The sequence below is a fragment of the Ursus americanus genome, chromosome 27 (assembly GCF_024610735.1).
Source record: "Ursus americanus isolate L20-20 chromosome 27, mUrsAme1.1.p, whole genome shotgun sequence".
In the NCBI taxonomy this organism is placed as follows: domain Eukaryota; kingdom Metazoa; phylum Chordata; class Mammalia; order Carnivora; family Ursidae; genus Ursus; species Ursus americanus.
The window spans coordinates 40,198,235-40,216,751 of NC_142153.1; the positions used below are offsets into that span (position 1 = coordinate 40,198,235).

Sequence of the window (18,517 nt, forward strand, 5' to 3'; positions counted from 1 at the left end):
AGGCTTCCTCGCGGACGGATAAGGCTTCCTCGCGGACGGATAAGGCTTCCTCGCGGACGGATAAGGCTTCCTCGCGGACGGATAAGGCTTCCTCCTAGGATCCTTCTCTCAGTAAATTCTATTGGTTGAGTCCTTCGCATTCGACCCACACTTTTCAGTCTTTCTGTATATTCCGTGATGCGGCTCAGAACTCCCCACAGAGACTACCGTAGCGCCCTCTGAAACGAGTCCTCCCGTACCCGAGGCAACGCGTCACAATAAACACGTGCGGCCACAGTCGTTATCAGCAGTGCGCGGAGCGTGCGGAGGCGCTTCTCCGTGAGGCGTCGCGCGGAAAGCGCTTGCGCCAGGTGGTCCCCAGCACTTGTAGCTCCTGCCGCGGAGTTAACACGGACCCGACCTCAGACGACCTGGTCTCGGCTGTCGGACCGGGTGTCCTTCTGAGAGGTGACTTGGTCCTCGGGGCCTCAGGGTGTTGTCCTTTCGCTACCGTCCTCCCACGAGCCTGTTTTCTTAATGGGGAATCACGTTCCTGTCGCCTCACCAGTTTTCCGACCCTCCCCTCAGCGCTTTAAGCACGAGGGACCCTGCCGAGTTCACTCGTGTTAGATTGGAAGCGCCCTGGGGTCAGGACCCAGGCCCTTTGAAATGTCCTAGCTTCTGTCAGGGAGCTTCACCCAGAGGAGGGGTTTGCAAGGTGTGTGTGGGATGAATGAACGGTTCTGTCAATGGTGCTCAGCAAGACCTAAGTAGTGGAAAAATTCAGGGCGGAAACCCCTGTCCTTCCTCCCTCGGTGGCTCGCGTTGTCGCGTGCGGGAGCCGTGCAGACACTGCGGAGACCGCGGTGAGGAAGCGCCACACTCACCCGGTTCCTGCTGTGGGGAAGCCAGTGGAAAACAGCTGGTAATGAAAGGGCTCCCACGCGCTGTACATGAACCGATAGCCCATTAGGTAAACCGTGGTGAGGGCTTAGGGAGAGAAGTACGTGATGTGCGGTCATTACAGGCAAATGGGCTGCACCATCCGGAGGGTCCGTGCTAACTGGGGGAACTACCGGGGTCAGCACAGTGAAGTACTCGCATGCAGTGCAACAGCATGTGCCATGGTCCTGTGGCTGGAGCGAGCCTGATGTGAGAACCGAAAGAAGCCACATGCAGCCCAGGTGCCAGCGAGTGGGGTTCGCATGGTGACAAGTGGGGGTGATAGCGGACCCTGGGAGCCATTTAAAGGATTTGAGCCCGGGTAACGACACAGGACGCCCGTGTGGTTGGGCAGTGGGATGGAACCTGGAAACACGCCGCACGTGAAGGTAGCACATCCCAGCTGACCGACATTTGCTTCTAAGAGCAGAGGAGGAGTTGCAATGTGGGGAAATGGAAGCGTATCTTCTTAGGTTTAAACGGAATCTACCCTTGCGCCTCTGATATTACCCGTTAGCAATGCTGATGCTCAGATGAGCCACAGTTGCAAATAGGCGAGTGTGCTGTGTCACCGAAATTCAAGGTACAATGTTCTTACCTTGGGAAGCATAAGCCCGTGTTTGTTTTATTCAGTAATGTATGCCCAGAGCCTAGATCTGGTCGGTACTTAAAAAATATTATGGGGGCGCCTGGGTGGCTCAGTCCCTTAAGTGACGCACTCTGGACCTCAGCTCAAGTCTTGATCCCAGGGTGGTGCTTTCAAGATATATATAGATGTATGTATATATATACAAAATGATTAAATGGAGGCAAATATTCCTTAGCTCTTTGGTCTTCCTTTCCAGAACAAGTCTAATTAAAAAAAATCTGAATAAATACTTGAATGTTTAATGTGATATTTCAAAACAAAATTCACAATTGCAGTTTGCCCTTTAACAAATACTCTTAATTCATTGTGGATTCTCGTTTGTTTTGTTGTTCTTAACTTTTATCTTGCCTGGACAATTGTCCTTTCCCATCCATCCCCGTTGTGAACTAATTTTGCCAGTGACACATTTCTTGTATTCATTTAAACTTGAGAAAACTCAAGAACTGTACGATAATAACACATAATAATTACACGTGTTGTGCATTCTGAAAAACTGTTGTAATTTCCAACATGAGCGACAATGCAGTATGTTTAAGTCATTTGATCTAAACTGAAAGTGCCCTCCACCTTATGTAAATATGATTTTTAAATCTACTTTGAACTTCTCAAAAGAAAGATGTTTTTTACACAGTATTTATACTATACTATACAGTAACAGTTTTATCATTTACAACAGATGAATGCAATGCGACAGATGCTGTCATACACATTTCCTCGTACTTTGTGGATACTTCACACACAGAATCCAAGGGAAGGTTTGTGGTGATAATTTTAAATGCTATTATTCCCCTTCAGCCCCACAAAGTAGATTCTTTCCCCACATAGTTTGGGACCATTGTTTTATAGTGAATGCTAATTCTCAGACTGAAAGTAATTTGGACTGAAATTTAATAATTGCCTTTTCCCTAAATTTTTTCCCTGTATTTTTCAGTGTAAATTAGGATTTTACTATAAAAAAAATAGCCATAAAGAACGCTTTGAAGTTGTCAATATAGAGGATACCACCACAAGAAGGAACCATGCCTGTAGAAGGAGGGAAAACTGATATGGAGAGGATTGGCCTCTTCAGTGAGATGGAATATGTTACTGTTGGTGATAAATATGTGTCAGCATTTAATCGTAAGTATATCTGGTTTTCTTTACAGCCTAATAGTGGATATTTTCCATATGAAATTTTGGATTTAATATTTAGGTTAAGTGGTATTTTTTAATGCTCTATATTTTAGGGCATTAAGTTTAAAGTTGAATAAACTTGTAAAATTTCAATAGAGTTAAGAGAGAACGTAATTTTACAAAAGCAGGAAGCTCCTTTCACTCGGATACCCTTCCTTTGTATATTTTTGTCATAGGTAATTTTACTTCTTTCCAAAGGTGCATGGTGATTTTCTATCAGAATATTTAGTTTTTAGCTTATGGTTTCTCAGATGGGACACTCTGTTATGCAAGCAGCATTTACACTTGCAACCCCAAAGGCCATACATGATTACTTTCCTGAAAAGTGAAATGCTAAGTGAATAGCTGAGGGATTTTTAGAAGAGTCATAAATAATAAAGAGCTAAAGTAAATAAACATTTTAAATGTCTCAGTTTAATTTTTGACTATTCAATGACTCCTCTGTTCCAAAAAGAATACACTGACATGAAACATCTCCAAGATATATTGTTAAATAAAAAAAATCAAGGTGCAGAATTGTTTATTATACATTATGCTAAGCATCAAAGATGGAAAAGGGTATATATGAAAATATTCATTGGGACGTGTTTAAACATTCTCTGGAAGACAAAATATCATGATTTCCTGTGGGAGAGGACCTGGATGTACGAGTGTGGGAGGAAAATTTATTGTAAAAACATATTGAATTTGGAACTATGTGAATATATTACCTTTTCAAAAATTTAAGTTAGAAAATCAGTGATACAAATTCATATTTAAATAACTGGTTGATTTAAAGATTGTTTGTAGTTCAAAAAAATTTTCACATTGCTGAAGGACTTCCCAAATTGAGCTCTCCTAGATCTAAATTATAAAAGAAGCTCTAAATATTTATAAAAACAGCCTTTAAAAGAAATTCCTGGGCTACTAGGATTTCGTTGTATAAATATATCACATTTATTTATCTGTTCTCCTGTTCATGGAGTAGTTACTTGTTTTTGAATATTATGAATGAAACTGCTATGAAAATTCTTGTTCACGTCTTTTAGTGAGTGTAGACAATTCATGTTGAGTATATATCCGGGGGGGAATTGCCTCAGTTTGAGTATGGAACACCCTTCCCTTCAACCTAAACACACCCACACGCAGGTACTTGCTGATAATCTCACACAGATGGGGAAGTGTTGGATTAAATGACTTTCAGGGTCTCTTCCAGCTCTAAAATTCAGAGTCTATAACCAGGACCTAATTATTAAAATGAGTTAATGGAAACATCTTAGGTCTTATTGCCAGTGTAGTCTGTAACACAGAGCTTTCAGTGAATGGTTTGAGACAGCATTTTAGAGCTCAAAACTCACTGGCCCCAATCACGGTATGAAACTTTTCTCAGTTATTTTTCATGTTCTTTAATTATTAGTGAGCTTAAAATTATGATATTCCTAATTTATTTTTAAAGGACCCTTTAATGAGGCTGCAAGCAAGAATAAACAGATGCTACCTGGGGGATCCAAAGAAATGTCAAACCTCCAGGCAGGTTATTTTGATCCCCATTTTGTAAGGATATTTGAAGGTGAAGGCTATGTAAGTCTGAATCAAGTGAGGAGACGGCATATGATGAAAGAAGCCAAAAAAAATCTAGGCAAAGCCTTCCTCCCTAGTAGTGGAGATAAAAAACCGTAAGTGTTTGGGGGGAAAGGTCATAAATGTATCTCCAGCACTTTTCTCTCCTCTAGCCCAAATTGAGTGTTTCCTGGAGGACTTAAGTATGATTCATTTTTTAAAATATGATTTTTAGGATGAACTTGTCTTAGGTGGAGACAGTTATATTGGGTGATATAAGTTGACAGGTAGTTTTGGTTAAGTAGATCCTCATCTCATTAAATTTTTGATTATGTCATTGCTTTCTATTAGTTATATAATAAAAGCCAACTAAATAATGCAAATACATTTGTTGGAAAACCTTGAAAAAACTGCCTTGGGTCATCTGTGCCCTTTACTCTTTTTCTGCTTTGTAAAAACTTTTAAAAAGTATACATAAAAATTATAAAATTAGGAGGAGCCTTTTTTGACAAAGAAGATAATTTATCAAGACATGTTATTTAAAAATCATTGTGAAGATGTATGGAGTTTAACAATATTTTAGTTTTGACAGTTGTCAGTGTGAAGTTTCATTTTTTTTCCTTACCTTTAAACCACTAAACAAAGAAAATCATATAGTCTGTTACATCATATTATATAGCTGAGCTTTATGATATGATGTTAATGAACACTCTGTAATGTTGACTCTGTAGAATTTATGATAGATGAGGATTGGTTAATGGCCTATTTTGTACTTAATTGTGCTATTTTTTTTTTTGAGGTTAGTAAAACTGCAATCTTCTGAATTAATGGAAACTATTGTTTCTTCCTGGTGATTATGAAATTTTGTTTATGTGGAACATTTAAAATAAGCATAAAAAATTAAAAACATTATCTCATCTGAAAATTTGTGACTTTGGAAAATGGGAGAAATCGGATTAAAAACAAAAAACTGGTGGTTTTTTCTTACTAAAGTTAGGCAAGTCAATTCCATTGCGTATATTTTGTTCCCTTTTCAGTCATTTTTTATAAATTGTGATCAAATATGTATAACAGAAAATTTGCTGTATTAATTTGCTTCCTTTTCTTAAAACTGTATTGAAGATGTGGTTTAGGAAGCTACTATGGAACATTAGGTGGTCCCGTGCCATTCTTCAGTGCACAGTCAAAACCCAGAGAAAAATATGAGGCACCTGGAAAGAATTTATACACAAACCCAGGAAAGAAAGGAACTGGATACGGGTAAGATATTTTTCATACTTGCGTATCATTTGTTTTGAACTTAAAAAAATAAAATTTAAAATTTCTGAATCCTAAAGTCACCATTACTTAATTTCTTTCCTTAGCTATGCAAATATTACCATAGGTAAACAGCTAACACACTCTGCTGATTTCTACGATGCACCCAAACTAAATTATAAGGTAAAATAATCTATTTTAACTTTCGTCAATGTTTCTCGTAGTTGACCTAGAAATTAATAATGGGTTGTTTTATTTTATCAGTATTTGTATTACTAGGGCGACGGTAGACTGATGTTTATGAATTGTGATAATTTTACCTTTTTGATATTAGACTTCCGTATCTTGTTGTAGATCTTCTTAGCTCTTCCCAGGATGAGCTTTTATCTCCTGCTATAGTTTACCACATCTACCTTATATCTCTCTCAACTAGTTATGAGACTTCTGTTAACTTGGCCTGATCAGCTATGTCCTGTTTTGAGTAGAAGAGTCATGTCCTAACCCTTAGCCATATTCCCACTATACCCTGATAACTTGAGGCTAAGACAGTAGTGGTAGTACCTTTGGTCTAATCAAACCATTATGATCAACGAATGGAATACAGGAGTGATAGGGAGAAAGGAGAAGGTAGAGAATGGGTGAATACCTACAGAAAAGAGAGAGTGATAAGATGAGAGGCAAGTACTCTATTAAATGACAGAAATAAACGCTTAATGTACTGATATATGCCTCTACACTCATTTTATATAATATTTGACTTTGAATGAAACAAAGTCACTTATATAGACAAAGCCTACGTGGGAATGAGTAGAGGAAACCTTATAAATTTAGGAGCAGTATCAACATAATTTAACAATTTCAACATAACTTAAAGGAAACTGGCATTAACGAAAAGTCAAGTTCGTTTGGATATTAAGCAATAGAACTTAAATGGCAAGCATTATTTTTTTTGTTTTAGGCATGCAGTCTTCAACACTTTTGCCGTGGTGACTTTAAGCAGCAGTCGGGCCATGAGATAGAAGGATAGTGGCCATTTTTGCAAAGGGGTGTGTCCAAACTCAGGAAGAGTTTTCTATTAAATTGAGCAGAAAACTTGGTCATTTAATAAGCATCTTTGTTTCTATGTATGAATTATTACAAAATTATGTATAAACCACTTTTCATCTGTAGGAATAGTAGTAATAACACATAATATATAAGTACAAGGCAGTTTTATCAGTGACTCAGTAATTATTCTTTTTTAAAAAAAATATTTATGTATTTGAGAGAGAGAGAGATCCCAGGCCCCTGGGATCATGACCTGAGCCGAAGGCAGACACCTAACCAACTGAGCCCCCCAGGCACCCCAGTAATTAGTCTTTTATCCTAAACTTTATGTGCATAAGATACTTTTCTCTCCTAATAGTAAAGTTCTGTTATTTTCAGAACTTAATATTTATAATTCAGAAATTTTATATATTTTTTAGAATTTTAAAGAAATTACTCCGCTGCATTCTTCCTTGATTGTTTCTGACAAGAAATCTGCTGTCATGCTGATTTTTGTTCTTCTCTATGTACTTACTGTCCTTTTTCCTCTGGCTACTTTTAAGATTTCCATGTTACTCATTCGAGCAAGTTGATTATGATGTGCCTTGGTGGTGTTTTCATCTTGCTTCTTGTTCTTGGGGTTTATTGAGCTTCTTGGATCTGTGGGTTTATAGTTTTCATCAAAGTTGGAATATTTTCAGCTATTATTTCTTCAGTTAATTTTTCTGTTCTTCTGTCATTCTCCTCTCCTTCAGGAACTCGTATTACATATGCATTAGCTCTCTTAAAATTCTCCCACAGTTTATCAGTGCTCTGTTTGCTTTTTTTTTTTTAATTCTCTTTTTTCCTTCTTTGTATTTCATTTTGAATTGTTTCTTTTTCTGTGTCCGTAAGGTCACTAATCTATTCTTCTTGCAAGGTGCAGTATGCTGTTAATGCCATCCTGTGTATTTCTAATCTCACACATTGCGCTTTTGCTCTCCAGACATTCTACTTGAGTGTTTTTATATGTCTCTATGTAGCTTTATGAGCATATAGAATACAGTTTAATTATTGTTTCTATTTCCTTCTCTGCTAATTCTGACATCTATGTTAGTTCTTGGTTGATTTTGAATTACTGGTTTTTCTTGTTGGTAGAGGTCATATTTTCCTACTTTGTATTATTAATGATTTTTGATTTGATGTCAGGCACTGTGACATTTACTTTGTTGAGTGCTGTATATTTTTTTTGAATTATAAAAATTCTTGGGCATCGTTCTGGGATGCAGTGAAATGACTTGGAAACAGTTTGATTTTTTTTCAGGTCTCACTTTTAAGATTTGTTAGGTGGAACAGGAGCAATGCTCAATCTAGGACCAATTATCCCAGCTACTGAGGTCACCCCTTTTTGTGTGCTCTACCCAGTGCCCTGGCAGTCACGTTTTCCAGTATAGCTGATGGAACCTGAACTCTTGCCAGCCCTGTGGTAAGAGCCAGACACTGTAACTTCTAGTCCTTTTAGGGGTTCCTTTTTTTGGCTTTGAGTAGTTTACTCACATCTATGTGCTGATTCATACTCAACTGAATACTCTAGGGCACGGGTTGGTAAAACAAGCACAATATTCTAGTAAAAGGTGACCATACTCTAGCAAAAGGTGATCTTTAAAGCATTGCTTTATGGTAACCTACATCAGCATCACCTGGGGTGACTGATTTTGGAGCCATCTAACAGATCAAGAGGATCAGAAATCCCTGAGAGAAGAGCTTGTAATTTGTGTTTCAAGTAAATTGTCAAGAGATTACTATGAAAACTAAAATTTGAGGCACACTGCCCCAAAGGATAAATGGAATAAATTATCATTACCACTGTGGCGTGGAAGAGGAGATATCTTTTGTATCATAGAAATAAAACATAACAAATGAATGTTTTAAAGAAGTGAATCTAGCAGTAAATATTTAAAAAATCTGCATTCTTGTGTTAAAATTTAAAAGAAAATTTAACTGTTACTTCTAATTTGAATAATTTATGTTACATGCTTTCAAACTCTGATTTATAGAAGGAGAATGAAGAACACCATCGTTTAATTAAAGGAGCACCTTTCAAGTTAAACCTTTACCCAAGGGAATATTTTGATACCAATCCTTATTCGTCTGAGAAACCTTTACCACCAATTAAAAAAACAGAGAAGAAAGAATTACTTTCCCACCCCTTTAAGCCCTCTTCTCCGGGGAAAAAGGTAAGTTAAAAATTTTAGAATTAAAAATTATTACACATTATAAAGAACTGTTGCTTCTTTCTGTCAAATCATTTTATTAGCCATGTAAATAATAAACTTCTGTTTATTATTCCATTCTTATTCACAGTAAGAATTGTGAAATTTATTTTAACAAAATTATGAAAAGTCACAAAGCCTGGCTGGTGTAGGGAATAATGGAGCTCTTGAAATGAAATAATATTAATCACTTCAGGTGTATTTGAGTTTGCAATGGATTTTCTCAGTGCCTCTGCAGATCTTAGGCATAGTTATTCACAAAACCATGAAAAGCCAGACCATCTTTTAGTTTTTGAAATGGTGTTTAAAATGAACTCTCTCCTACTCTGCTGAGGTTTACAAGTGTGAGTAAAAGTAAAAAATGCTTTTTATAGTTTATAAACCTTAGTTTATACATTGAGTCTTCTGTGCATTGCCTGTTCATTTTCCTTGCATATTTTCTGTTAGGATATTTGTCTTTTTCAGATTGATTTGTGAGATCTTTTCATATATTAATGATATTCTTTTGTCATTTGTGTTGAAAATAATTTTTTTAGTCTGTTGAATCTTTGACTTTAGTTATGGTATTTTGTGCTATTTAGAAATTTAATAATTTGATGTAGTCAAATTTGTCAATTTTTTGGGCTGAGTTTTATGTCATTCTCAGAATGACTTTCCTTACTACCAATATTATGAAAGTATACATTCTTGATTTCTTCTATTAGTCTTACATTTTGCATTTAAATCTTCATTTGAAATATATTTTGACATGAAGAGCAAGGTAAGGATTCAGGTTTTATCTTTCTCAAAATCCAGGGTTTTTTTTCCTCTAAGATTTTATTTATTTGAGAGAGAGAGAGAGAGAAAGAGAGCACGCACGCACGTGAGCAAGCGAGAGCAGGGGGGTGGGGCAGAGGGAGAGGGACAAGCAGACTTTCTGCTGAACAGGGAGCCTGGCTTGATCCCTGGGATCATGACCTGAGCTGAAGGCAGATGGTTAACTGACTGAGCCACCCAAGTGCCCCTTAAAATCCAGTTTTTAAGGCAGGAGGAAACTTTGGCAGAGGATGTGCTGTGCATCTTGCTTGCAATCATGATTTCAAGGGTATATACAACTCTCGAAAGTCATAGAATTGTAAACTTTAAATGGGTGCAGTTTATTGTATGTGAATTAGATTTCAAGAAAATTGGTTTTTAAAAAAGCTAGTTGTTCCTAATATGACTGATAGAATAATTTTTAATACCACTGCTTTGAAATGGCATCCTTGTCAAATCAAAATTCCCATTTTTCCCCTTCAATTTCCATTTTATTTGATGTTTATTTCTACCTATACCAAGCTACTTTTAATTACTATTACATTTTAATTTGGGATGGTCTAGTTTCTTCTTGTTACTCTTTAAAAAAATTACATCGGCTATTCTCCAGTATTCTTTAGAACTTTGAAGTTATGTTCTAAAACTCTGGGGAAAACGAAGATGTTTGGTATTTTGCTAAAAAGTTAAATCTTCAGATTTTTGGATGTATTAGCATATTTATGATTTGAATCATCTGATTTAGAAATAAACTACTTATAAAAACCTTCAGTTCCCTTGTAGAATTCTATATTTTACTTCACGCAGGTTTATATATCTTATATTTTATTCCTATTTATTTTAAGGCTCTGGTCAACAGTTTTTTTTTTTCCCCTCATATATTCCCGTATGTAATTTATCTTTATAAAAACATTTGATAATTGGTCATTTCATTAAGTTTTCTTATGTTCTAATGGGTATTATCTTGATTCTCTTTTGATTTTTAGATATATGATTACATTATCTGCAAATAATTTTGCTCCCTCCTTCCCAGTATTTATAGCTCTTAAGTCATGTTCTTGTCCAGTTTCTCAGGTTAGCAACAGTGGCCATCCTTTGCCTTAATCTCGAATTTACTGAATTACTTGAATTTACTCCAGTGTTTCATGTTTATAGATGCCAAAAATAGAGATAAATCAGGAATGTATGTAGAATTATATTGAATGTTTTGGTGTAATCTACTTGGACAATATTTTTTTTCTCTCTTTGACTTGTTATAAGGTGAATAATAGTAATAGATTTCTTGGAATGAATCCCACTTGGCCATGTTGTATTAATCTTTAAGTGTACTAATTTATCTTATTTGTTAATATTTTAAATATTTTTGCATCAATAAGTTAAAGTGTAACTGGTCTGTATTTTTTTAGAAAAATATTTATTTATTTGAGAGAGAGACTGAGAGAGAGAGAGGTGGGAGAGAGAGCAGGAACAGGGGAGAGGGAGAAGCAGGCTTCCTGCCCAGGAGGGAGCTCAACTTGGGGCTCAATCCCAGGATCCTGGAATCATGACCTGAGCCGAAGGCAGGTGCTTAACCATCTGAGCCACCCAGGCGCCCCGAACTTTTTTTTTTTTGTATGCATTGTTTTATTTTGGTATAAGTAGATGTTAGCATCTTAAAATATCAGGGAGACTTCCTTATTTTTCTGTGTTCTTTGGCAATTCAAATAGCACCACAAATAACCCATTCCTTGCAGGCTTAAAAGAATTCTCATAGGAAATGTTCTGGTCTTAATTTCTTGTATGGTGCCTTTGGGATTTCTATATCTTTTGAGTCAAGTTTGATATTTATATTTTCTTTGAAAATAATTTCATTTATGTTTTCAAATTTACTAGAAAAGGTTTACAAAAATTTCTGGATATTTCATGTATATCCACTCCTTTCTCATTCTTAATTATATTGTATATTTAATTTATTTTGTAAGGCATCATCTGGTGGTTTGGTTTGTTTACCATATATATTTTTCTATTTTTAATTCACCCATTTTGATTTTAGCTTAATTAATGAATTTATGTTACTTTTCTTAAATTTCCTTCTTTTTTGTTGCTCCTCAAAAGGATCTATGTGTCCTCAATCTGGAAAACTTGAAATATTACAATTATATATTTTAATTAAATTTTCATGTATATTTGGCTTAGATACTATAAGATAAAAAATGCCTACTTAAATGGGTTATGATTCTATAGAGTTTTCTTGGTAACTTTATATAATATAAAGATTAAAATTGTGGAAAATCAGTTTGGAAAGTCAAAACAATCATTTGTTTTGTGTACAGGTCAAAAAATAATTTTGATTGACTTTTCTTAATAGACTATAAAAAACTATAAAGTAGATCACGTTTTCCTCTCACCTTCTGTTTCTGTGCTATTCCTTATTTTTAAAATTTTTTATTTTTTGTATCTTTTTCATCATTGACTGATATTTAATAAACTCATGTTATGTCAGCCTCCCAGTTGGACAAATCTTACCTTTGGCCTCTTCTCTGAGCATCCTCTGGTTCTGAACCTTAACTCCTTTCTGCGTCAAAATATATTTGACCTAAGTCTTGCTCTCTCAGTAATAGGTTCACCCCTTAACTAGATGATAGCCTGATCTGGTAAACTCTTACTAAAATATTAATACTTGACAAGAGTTTGAATATTACCTTCTTATAAACATTCGCATTTTCATAGAGAACTTTTGGAAATTACAGTGGCAGCAGGGGGACTGCTGGTATTTGAACAGTATGGGCAGACTTAGTTTTATTGTGCTTTGCTTTTTGTGCCTCACAGATACTGTGTTTTTTACAAATTGCAGGTTTGTGGCAATCCTATTTTGAGCAAATCTATTGGCGCCATTTTTCCAACAGTATTTGCTCATTCTGTGTCTCAGTGTCACATTTTCATACTTCTTGAAATATTTCAAACTTCTTTATTATTATTACATTTGTTATGGTGATCTGTGATCAGTGTGATCTTTGATCAGTGTGATCTTTGCTGTTACTACTGTAATCGTTTGGGAGGTGACATGAACACCAGCCATGTAAGATGGCAAACTTAATTGATCAATGTTGTGTGTTCTGACTGCCCCACAGACTGGCCATTCCCCCTTGGGCCTCTCTCTTTCCTGAGAAACAACAGTATTGAGATTAGGCCAATTAATAACCCTACAGTAGCCTCTAAGTGTTCATGTGAAAGCAAGAGTTGCATGTTTCACATTATTATTATTATTATTATTATTATTATTATTATTATTATTAGAGAGGGAGAAAGAGACAGAGGTGGGGATAGGAGGGACAAGGGGAGAGTGAGAGAAAATCTCAAGCAGATTCCCTGCTGAGTGCAGAGCCTTATGAGGGACTCAGTCTCACGAACTTGAGATCATAACCTGAGCCAAAATCAAGAGTTGGAAGCTTAACGGGCTGAGCCACCCAGGTGCCCCACATGTCTCACTTTTTTTTTTTTTAAAGATTTTTATTTATTTATTCAACAGAGATAGAGACAGCAGCGAGAGAGGGAACACAAGCAGGGGGAGTGGGAGAGGAAGAAGCAGGCTCCTAGCAGAAGAGCCTGATGTGGGGCTCGATCCCATAACGCTGGGATCACACCCTGAGCCGAAGGCAGACGCTTAACCGCTGTGCCACCCAGGCGCCCCCCTCATGTCTCACTTTAAATCAAATGCTAGAAATGATTAAGCTCAGTGAGGAAGGCATTTCAAAAGCCGAGATTGGCTGAAAGCTAGGCATCTTGTGCCAAACAGTTACTCAAGTTGCAAATGCAAAGGAAAAGTTCTTGAAGGAAATTAAAAGCAGTACCCCAGTGAACACATAACTGATAAGAAAGCAAAACAGGCTTCTTGCTGATGGAGAAAGTTTTAGTGGATAGAAAATCAAGCCAGCCACAACATTTCCTTATGCCCAAGCAAGGCCCTAACTCTCTTCTATGAAGGCTGAGAGAGGTAAAGATATAGAAGTTGCAGCAAGTTACAGCTAAGAAGACCTAGCTAAGAAAATTCATGAAGGTGGCTACACTAAACAACAGATTTTTAATGTAGATGAAACAGATTTTTATTGGAAGAAGACACCACTTATGACTTTAATAGCTAGAAAGGAGAGATCGCTGCCTGGCTTCAAAGTTACAAGGGACAGGCCGGCTCTCTTGTTAGGGGCTAATGCAGCTGATGACTTTAAGCTGGAGCCAGTGCTTATTTACCATAACCAAATTGTAGGGCCCTTAAGAATTGTGATAAATCTACTCTGTGTTCTATAAAGGGAAAAACAAAGCCTGGATGACAGCACATCTGTTTGACATATTTTACTGAATATTTTAAGTCCACTGTTGAGACCTACTGCTCAGGAAAAAAAAGATTCCTTCCAAAATATTACTGTTTATTGACAATGCATCTGGTCACCCAAGAGCTCTGATGGCGATGTATAATGAGATTAATGTTGTTTTCATGCCTGTTAACACATCTGTTCAGGAGCCCATGGATCATGGAATAATTTCAACTTTCAAGTCTTATTATTTAAGAAATACATATCATAAGGCTATAGCTGCCATAGATAGTGACTCCTCTGATGGATCTGGGCAAAGTCACTTGAAAACCTTCTGGAAAGGATTCACCATTCTAGATGTTATTAATATCTGTGATTCATGGGAAGAGGTCAAAATATCAACATTAACACTTTGGAAGTTGATTCCAGCCCTTATGGATGAATTTGAGGGGTTCAGACTTCAGTGGAGGAAGTAACTACAGATGTGGTGGAAACAGCAAGAAAACTGGAATTAGAAGAGGAGCCTGAAGATGGGATTGAACTGCTATAATCTTACGGTAAAATTTTAATGGATGAGGAGGTAATTCTTAGGTCTGAGCAAAGAAAGTGGTTTCTTGAGATGGAATCTACTCCTGATGAAGATGCTGTGAAGATTGTTGAAATGCCAACAAAGGATTTAGAATATTATGTAAATGTAGTTGATAAAGCAGCAGCAAGGTTTGAGAGGATTGACTCCAATTTGAAAGAAGTTCTACTGTGTATAAGACATTGTCAAACAGCATTGCGTGCTACAGGGAAATCATTCATGAGAGGAAGAGTCAGTCAATATGACAAACTTCATTGTCTTATTTTAAGAAATTGCCACAGCCACCCTAACCTTCAGCAGTCACCACCTGGTCAGTAAGCAACCATTAACATCAAGGCAAGAACTTCCATCAGCAAAAAGAATATGATTCACTGAAGGCTCAAATGATGTTTAGTATTTTTTTTTTTTAGCAGTAAAGCATTTTTAAATTAAGGTATATACATTGTTTTTTTAGACACAATGCTATTACACAGTTAATAGACTACAGCATAGTGTAAATATAACTTTTATATTTACTGGGTAACCAAAAAAATCATTTAGCTTGTTTTTTTGTGATATTCACTTTATTGCAATTGTCTTGAACTGAACCCACAATATCTCTGAGATATTTCTATATAGACAACTTTCTTTAAATGTAAAACCAACTCTATAGACAATACACAAATATGTATGAACTTCTTCAAAATCTAATTTTGTTAGAAGCGTTTTACAAAACTACATTAAATTGTCTCACTTTTATTTGTAGGCCGGTGGAATGAAGGCAGGAACATTTGACCCTTACCCTTCACATTCTGCTGACCCTTATGTGGTTAAATTGGCAAACCAGATTTCCAGCAAAGGCGCTAAGATTTTCCACCCACCAGGTGGACCAAAAAGCAGACCAATTGAAAGTATAATGACTATGAATGTCAAAAGGTACTTATATGTTACCTTAGTCTGTAAACTAAGAAAAATTGTTTTTGAGTTTTTGATCCCTTCAAAATAATCTCTCTTATTTATACATACTTTAAACAGTGACAAATCTGGGTGTCTGAAAATCTCAGTTCCTTTTATGTAGACTATCTCCCTTGTAGAAGTTCTTTCCCATCTTCTGGAAGTTCTAATTGAAAAAGCTTAATTTATCTGTACAAATGATTCTGTTCATAATATTTAAAGCAAATCTATAGTATCTTATTATGAGTTGTTTGAGACTGTTTAGGTATTTATAGTTCAGTTAGCAGTACAGGTTAACATTTGTTTCTGAAAGGGTGTTTTTGATCTTTGTTAAATTATTATCTTTATGTGGGCTCCAGGCTCTCAGTAATTATGAGGAATTCTAATGACACTTAAGATTTCTCTCCTTACATTTGAAATAATCCTTTATGAAATCTTCTAGGAAATATTTTGGTCAGTTAAAAAAGCTATTAACATAATTTTATAATCCTTTGAGGGAAAGCATATTATTAAAGTATCTTAAAAGTTCAATTTTACCCAAGGTTTGAGCACTCTCAACTGAGAAGTTCTCGGGAGTTCAGAATGTAAATTAGAAAAGGACAATCCATCGTTCCTTTTTTGTGTGTGTCCAAGATCATGAATAAGTAGAAGAATTGATTTGATTACCTTCCTATCTATTCATTGAAAAAGTTTTAATACCAATTAAGCTAATTTACATATTTCTAACTTCAATGTAATCATACGCTAGATTAGGTGGACACCAAATTCACGTTCTTTTCTTTTATTAAAACATCTCAGTACCTCTGTATCACTTGTGAACAGTGATTATAATACCAATCTTACTATCCTATCCCAAAATAAGGCTGCTTATCATTATTTATATAATTTAACTGTTGTCTAAAGGCATAATATTCTAAGGGGGCTAGTTGGTGGAAATGGGAATATATGGAGTCTTTTTTTCATATCCTTTGATCTCCATCCTTTGGCAAGCCCCTTATCTATCAGTACTCTGCCCAACTCTATCTAGGTAATATAGAACAGAGAGTAAAAATTAGAATTTTCTTCACCACACTCATCCTCAAATAGATGGGATTTTTTGGGGGGGTGGGGGAGAGGGAGCAGTTTCAGGTTTTCTGAGTGTTCTTTTCTATCCAGAGAACAGACCTGAGAAAGTTCTATGATATATATGTTTGTAGCAGAGAAAAGAATAACTGATTGCTCTTTTGGATAATCAGAAGTTTATCTTCTGTTTAGTAATTTTGAATTTATTGATACTTTTTATATTATCACAAATATTATCCAAAAGCAAGTTTTAGCTTCTTTTACCCCAATTTTTTAAATTAATTAAAATATTTTATTTTTAAATTTATTTTAGAGAGTGTGCAAGTAGGGGGGAAGGGAGAGAGAGAATCCCAAGCAGACTGCACCAAGTGCAGAGCCTGATGCGGGGCTCCATCCCACAACCCCGAGATCATATGACCAACCAAAATCAAGTCAGATGCTCAACTGACTGAGCCACCCAAGGACCCCTTACCCTAATATTAAAAGTAATAAATCGCTGGGTGGTATTTATAATTGGTCCCCCAAACCAATTTTTCCTTCTTAAATTAAATTTTAAGTGATGCTTTTTAATCTGGTGAGAGAATTTAGTTTTGGATGATTAAATTTTTATTGCAAAACTTTTTATACAAGAATGGACAGATATATTACCTGCATCTAAAAAATTAAATGTACATTTATTTTCCAATTTTAGGGCACTAAATATGAAGAACTACAAGACTGCTTCAGTACAGTCCTATTAGCACCTGGAAGACAAATAGCTTTCTAGGTTGTGACTACCAGTAATTCATTATTGAGTGCTAATTATTTGCCGAAAAACATAAGATGTGAAACATATCTCAAGCATTTAAAAGATACTTAAGCCTGCAACTCTAATATTCTTCCTTGTTTTAGTACTATTACTTAAGGAATAAATAGTATTTGTTAATAATATATGATTGTTGGTCTTTGTTTAGATCTGTGTTCTGGGGAGAATATAATGTTTAGACATTTCATAAAATCCTGAACTGTTGTCTATCATTTGAAAGCTTACTCATGTTGAAGAATTGTAAGCTTAGAGAGCCAGGGTGAAGGCTGGGGCTGGAGGGGTAGAAAGAGCACATTAAGTTCTTACCTTGTGTTTCTTCTTGGAGGTATTTGAAAATTGGATGATAGACTATCCAAGTCTCATAGCCCATTAAAGCATTCTTAACGTCAAAGAGAAATATGGATCTACTCATATTGCATAGATTCATGTATGCACATTATAGAGTGAGGCAAATGTCTCCATTTATGTGGTCTCATGCCTTCTATTTATGGCCTGTGTAAAGCTTCGTATTAGCCAATGGCAGCCCCCGGATGAGTTGGAGGAAGGGAGAATGACGAAAGCCCTTTTAGTTGAGTATCTTACAAAAACACAAAGTTACAAGATGGATGAGGTTTGTCTTTGGTGTCCCCTCATGTGCATTTGCAGCTGTCCAAAGCTGTCTCTCCTGGAATATCCTGCTCTAGGTCTTATTCTCTTGTTCCCAGATTATCTCTTTTTCATTTGCCCTACACTTTAAAAAAATATCTGTCCTTAAAAAGAGGTTTTAAGTGGAAAGGGTATTTAAGGGTATTTATGATTTAAGTACATTACTGTAGTTCACAGTGAGGTCTTATTCACAGTCTTTATTCAATTGGGGGTGGTGCTGATGGTATTTAAAAAGGCAAATTTATCATATCTATTAATGTAATATATTGGGGAAGTTATTTTTGACTCATGGTGATTTCCTTAGTACTTGTCCCTTTGCCATTCTAGGCTTTTCAGGGCTAGAAATCAGAATGTATAGAGGCTGTAGTACTCTTCTTTTCAACCTGCTTTTTTGGGGGGGAAGGAACTATATCAATTCAGATGTATCTGGCTTTTAAAAGGATTACAGATGGTACAGAGAATTTTTACTATTGTAAAATATATATATATACACACACACACACACATACACACACACATATATTTGTATATATATTTATTTTTAAATCTCATATTTACTTTTTTCTAAAAGAATATTTAAAATCTTTA

The 18,517-nt window shown here is 35.9% G+C and overlaps 1 protein-coding gene across 3 annotated transcripts; it reads left to right on the forward strand.

Moving 5' to 3' along the window:
* The first annotated feature begins 37 nt into the window (after window positions 1-37).
* Window positions 38-17,409, forward strand: CFAP96 (cilia and flagella associated protein 96). Of its 3 annotated transcripts, XM_045785780.2 has the most exons (9): window positions 38-447; window positions 2,247-2,325; window positions 2,502-2,689; window positions 4,179-4,398; window positions 5,405-5,542; window positions 5,647-5,722; window positions 8,602-8,781; window positions 15,230-15,399; window positions 17,171-17,409. In XM_045785780.2, the coding sequence occupies exons 3-9, from the start codon at window positions 2,590-2,592 to the stop codon at window positions 17,217-17,219; spliced, it is 933 nt and encodes a 310-aa protein (XP_045641736.2). In that variant the 5' UTR covers window positions 38-447; window positions 2,247-2,325; window positions 2,502-2,589; the 3' UTR covers window positions 17,220-17,409. The 3 variants fall into 3 exon arrangements, with proteins under 3 accessions (XP_045641736.2, XP_087712671.1, XP_045641737.2); XM_087856545.1 differs by lacking the exon at window positions 2,247-2,325 and having other exon boundaries at window positions 38-697; XM_045785781.2 differs by lacking the exon at window positions 2,247-2,325.
* The last annotated feature ends 1,108 nt before the right edge of the window (window positions 17,410-18,517 follow it).

Excerpts from the sequence above, each read along its gene's own strand:
- CFAP96 (XM_087856545.1), top strand. The coding sequence starts at position 2,590 with ATGCCTGTAGAAGGAGGGAAAACTGATATGGAGAGGATTGGCCTCTTC. Across the intron at positions 4,399-5,404 it reads AGTAGTGGAGATAAAAAACC|ATGTGGTTTAGGAAGCTACT; the intron begins GTAAGTGTTTGG and ends ACTGTATTGAAG. Across the intron at positions 15,400-17,170 it reads ATGACTATGAATGTCAAAAG|GGCACTAAATATGAAGAACT; the intron begins GTACTTATATGT and ends TTCCAATTTTAG.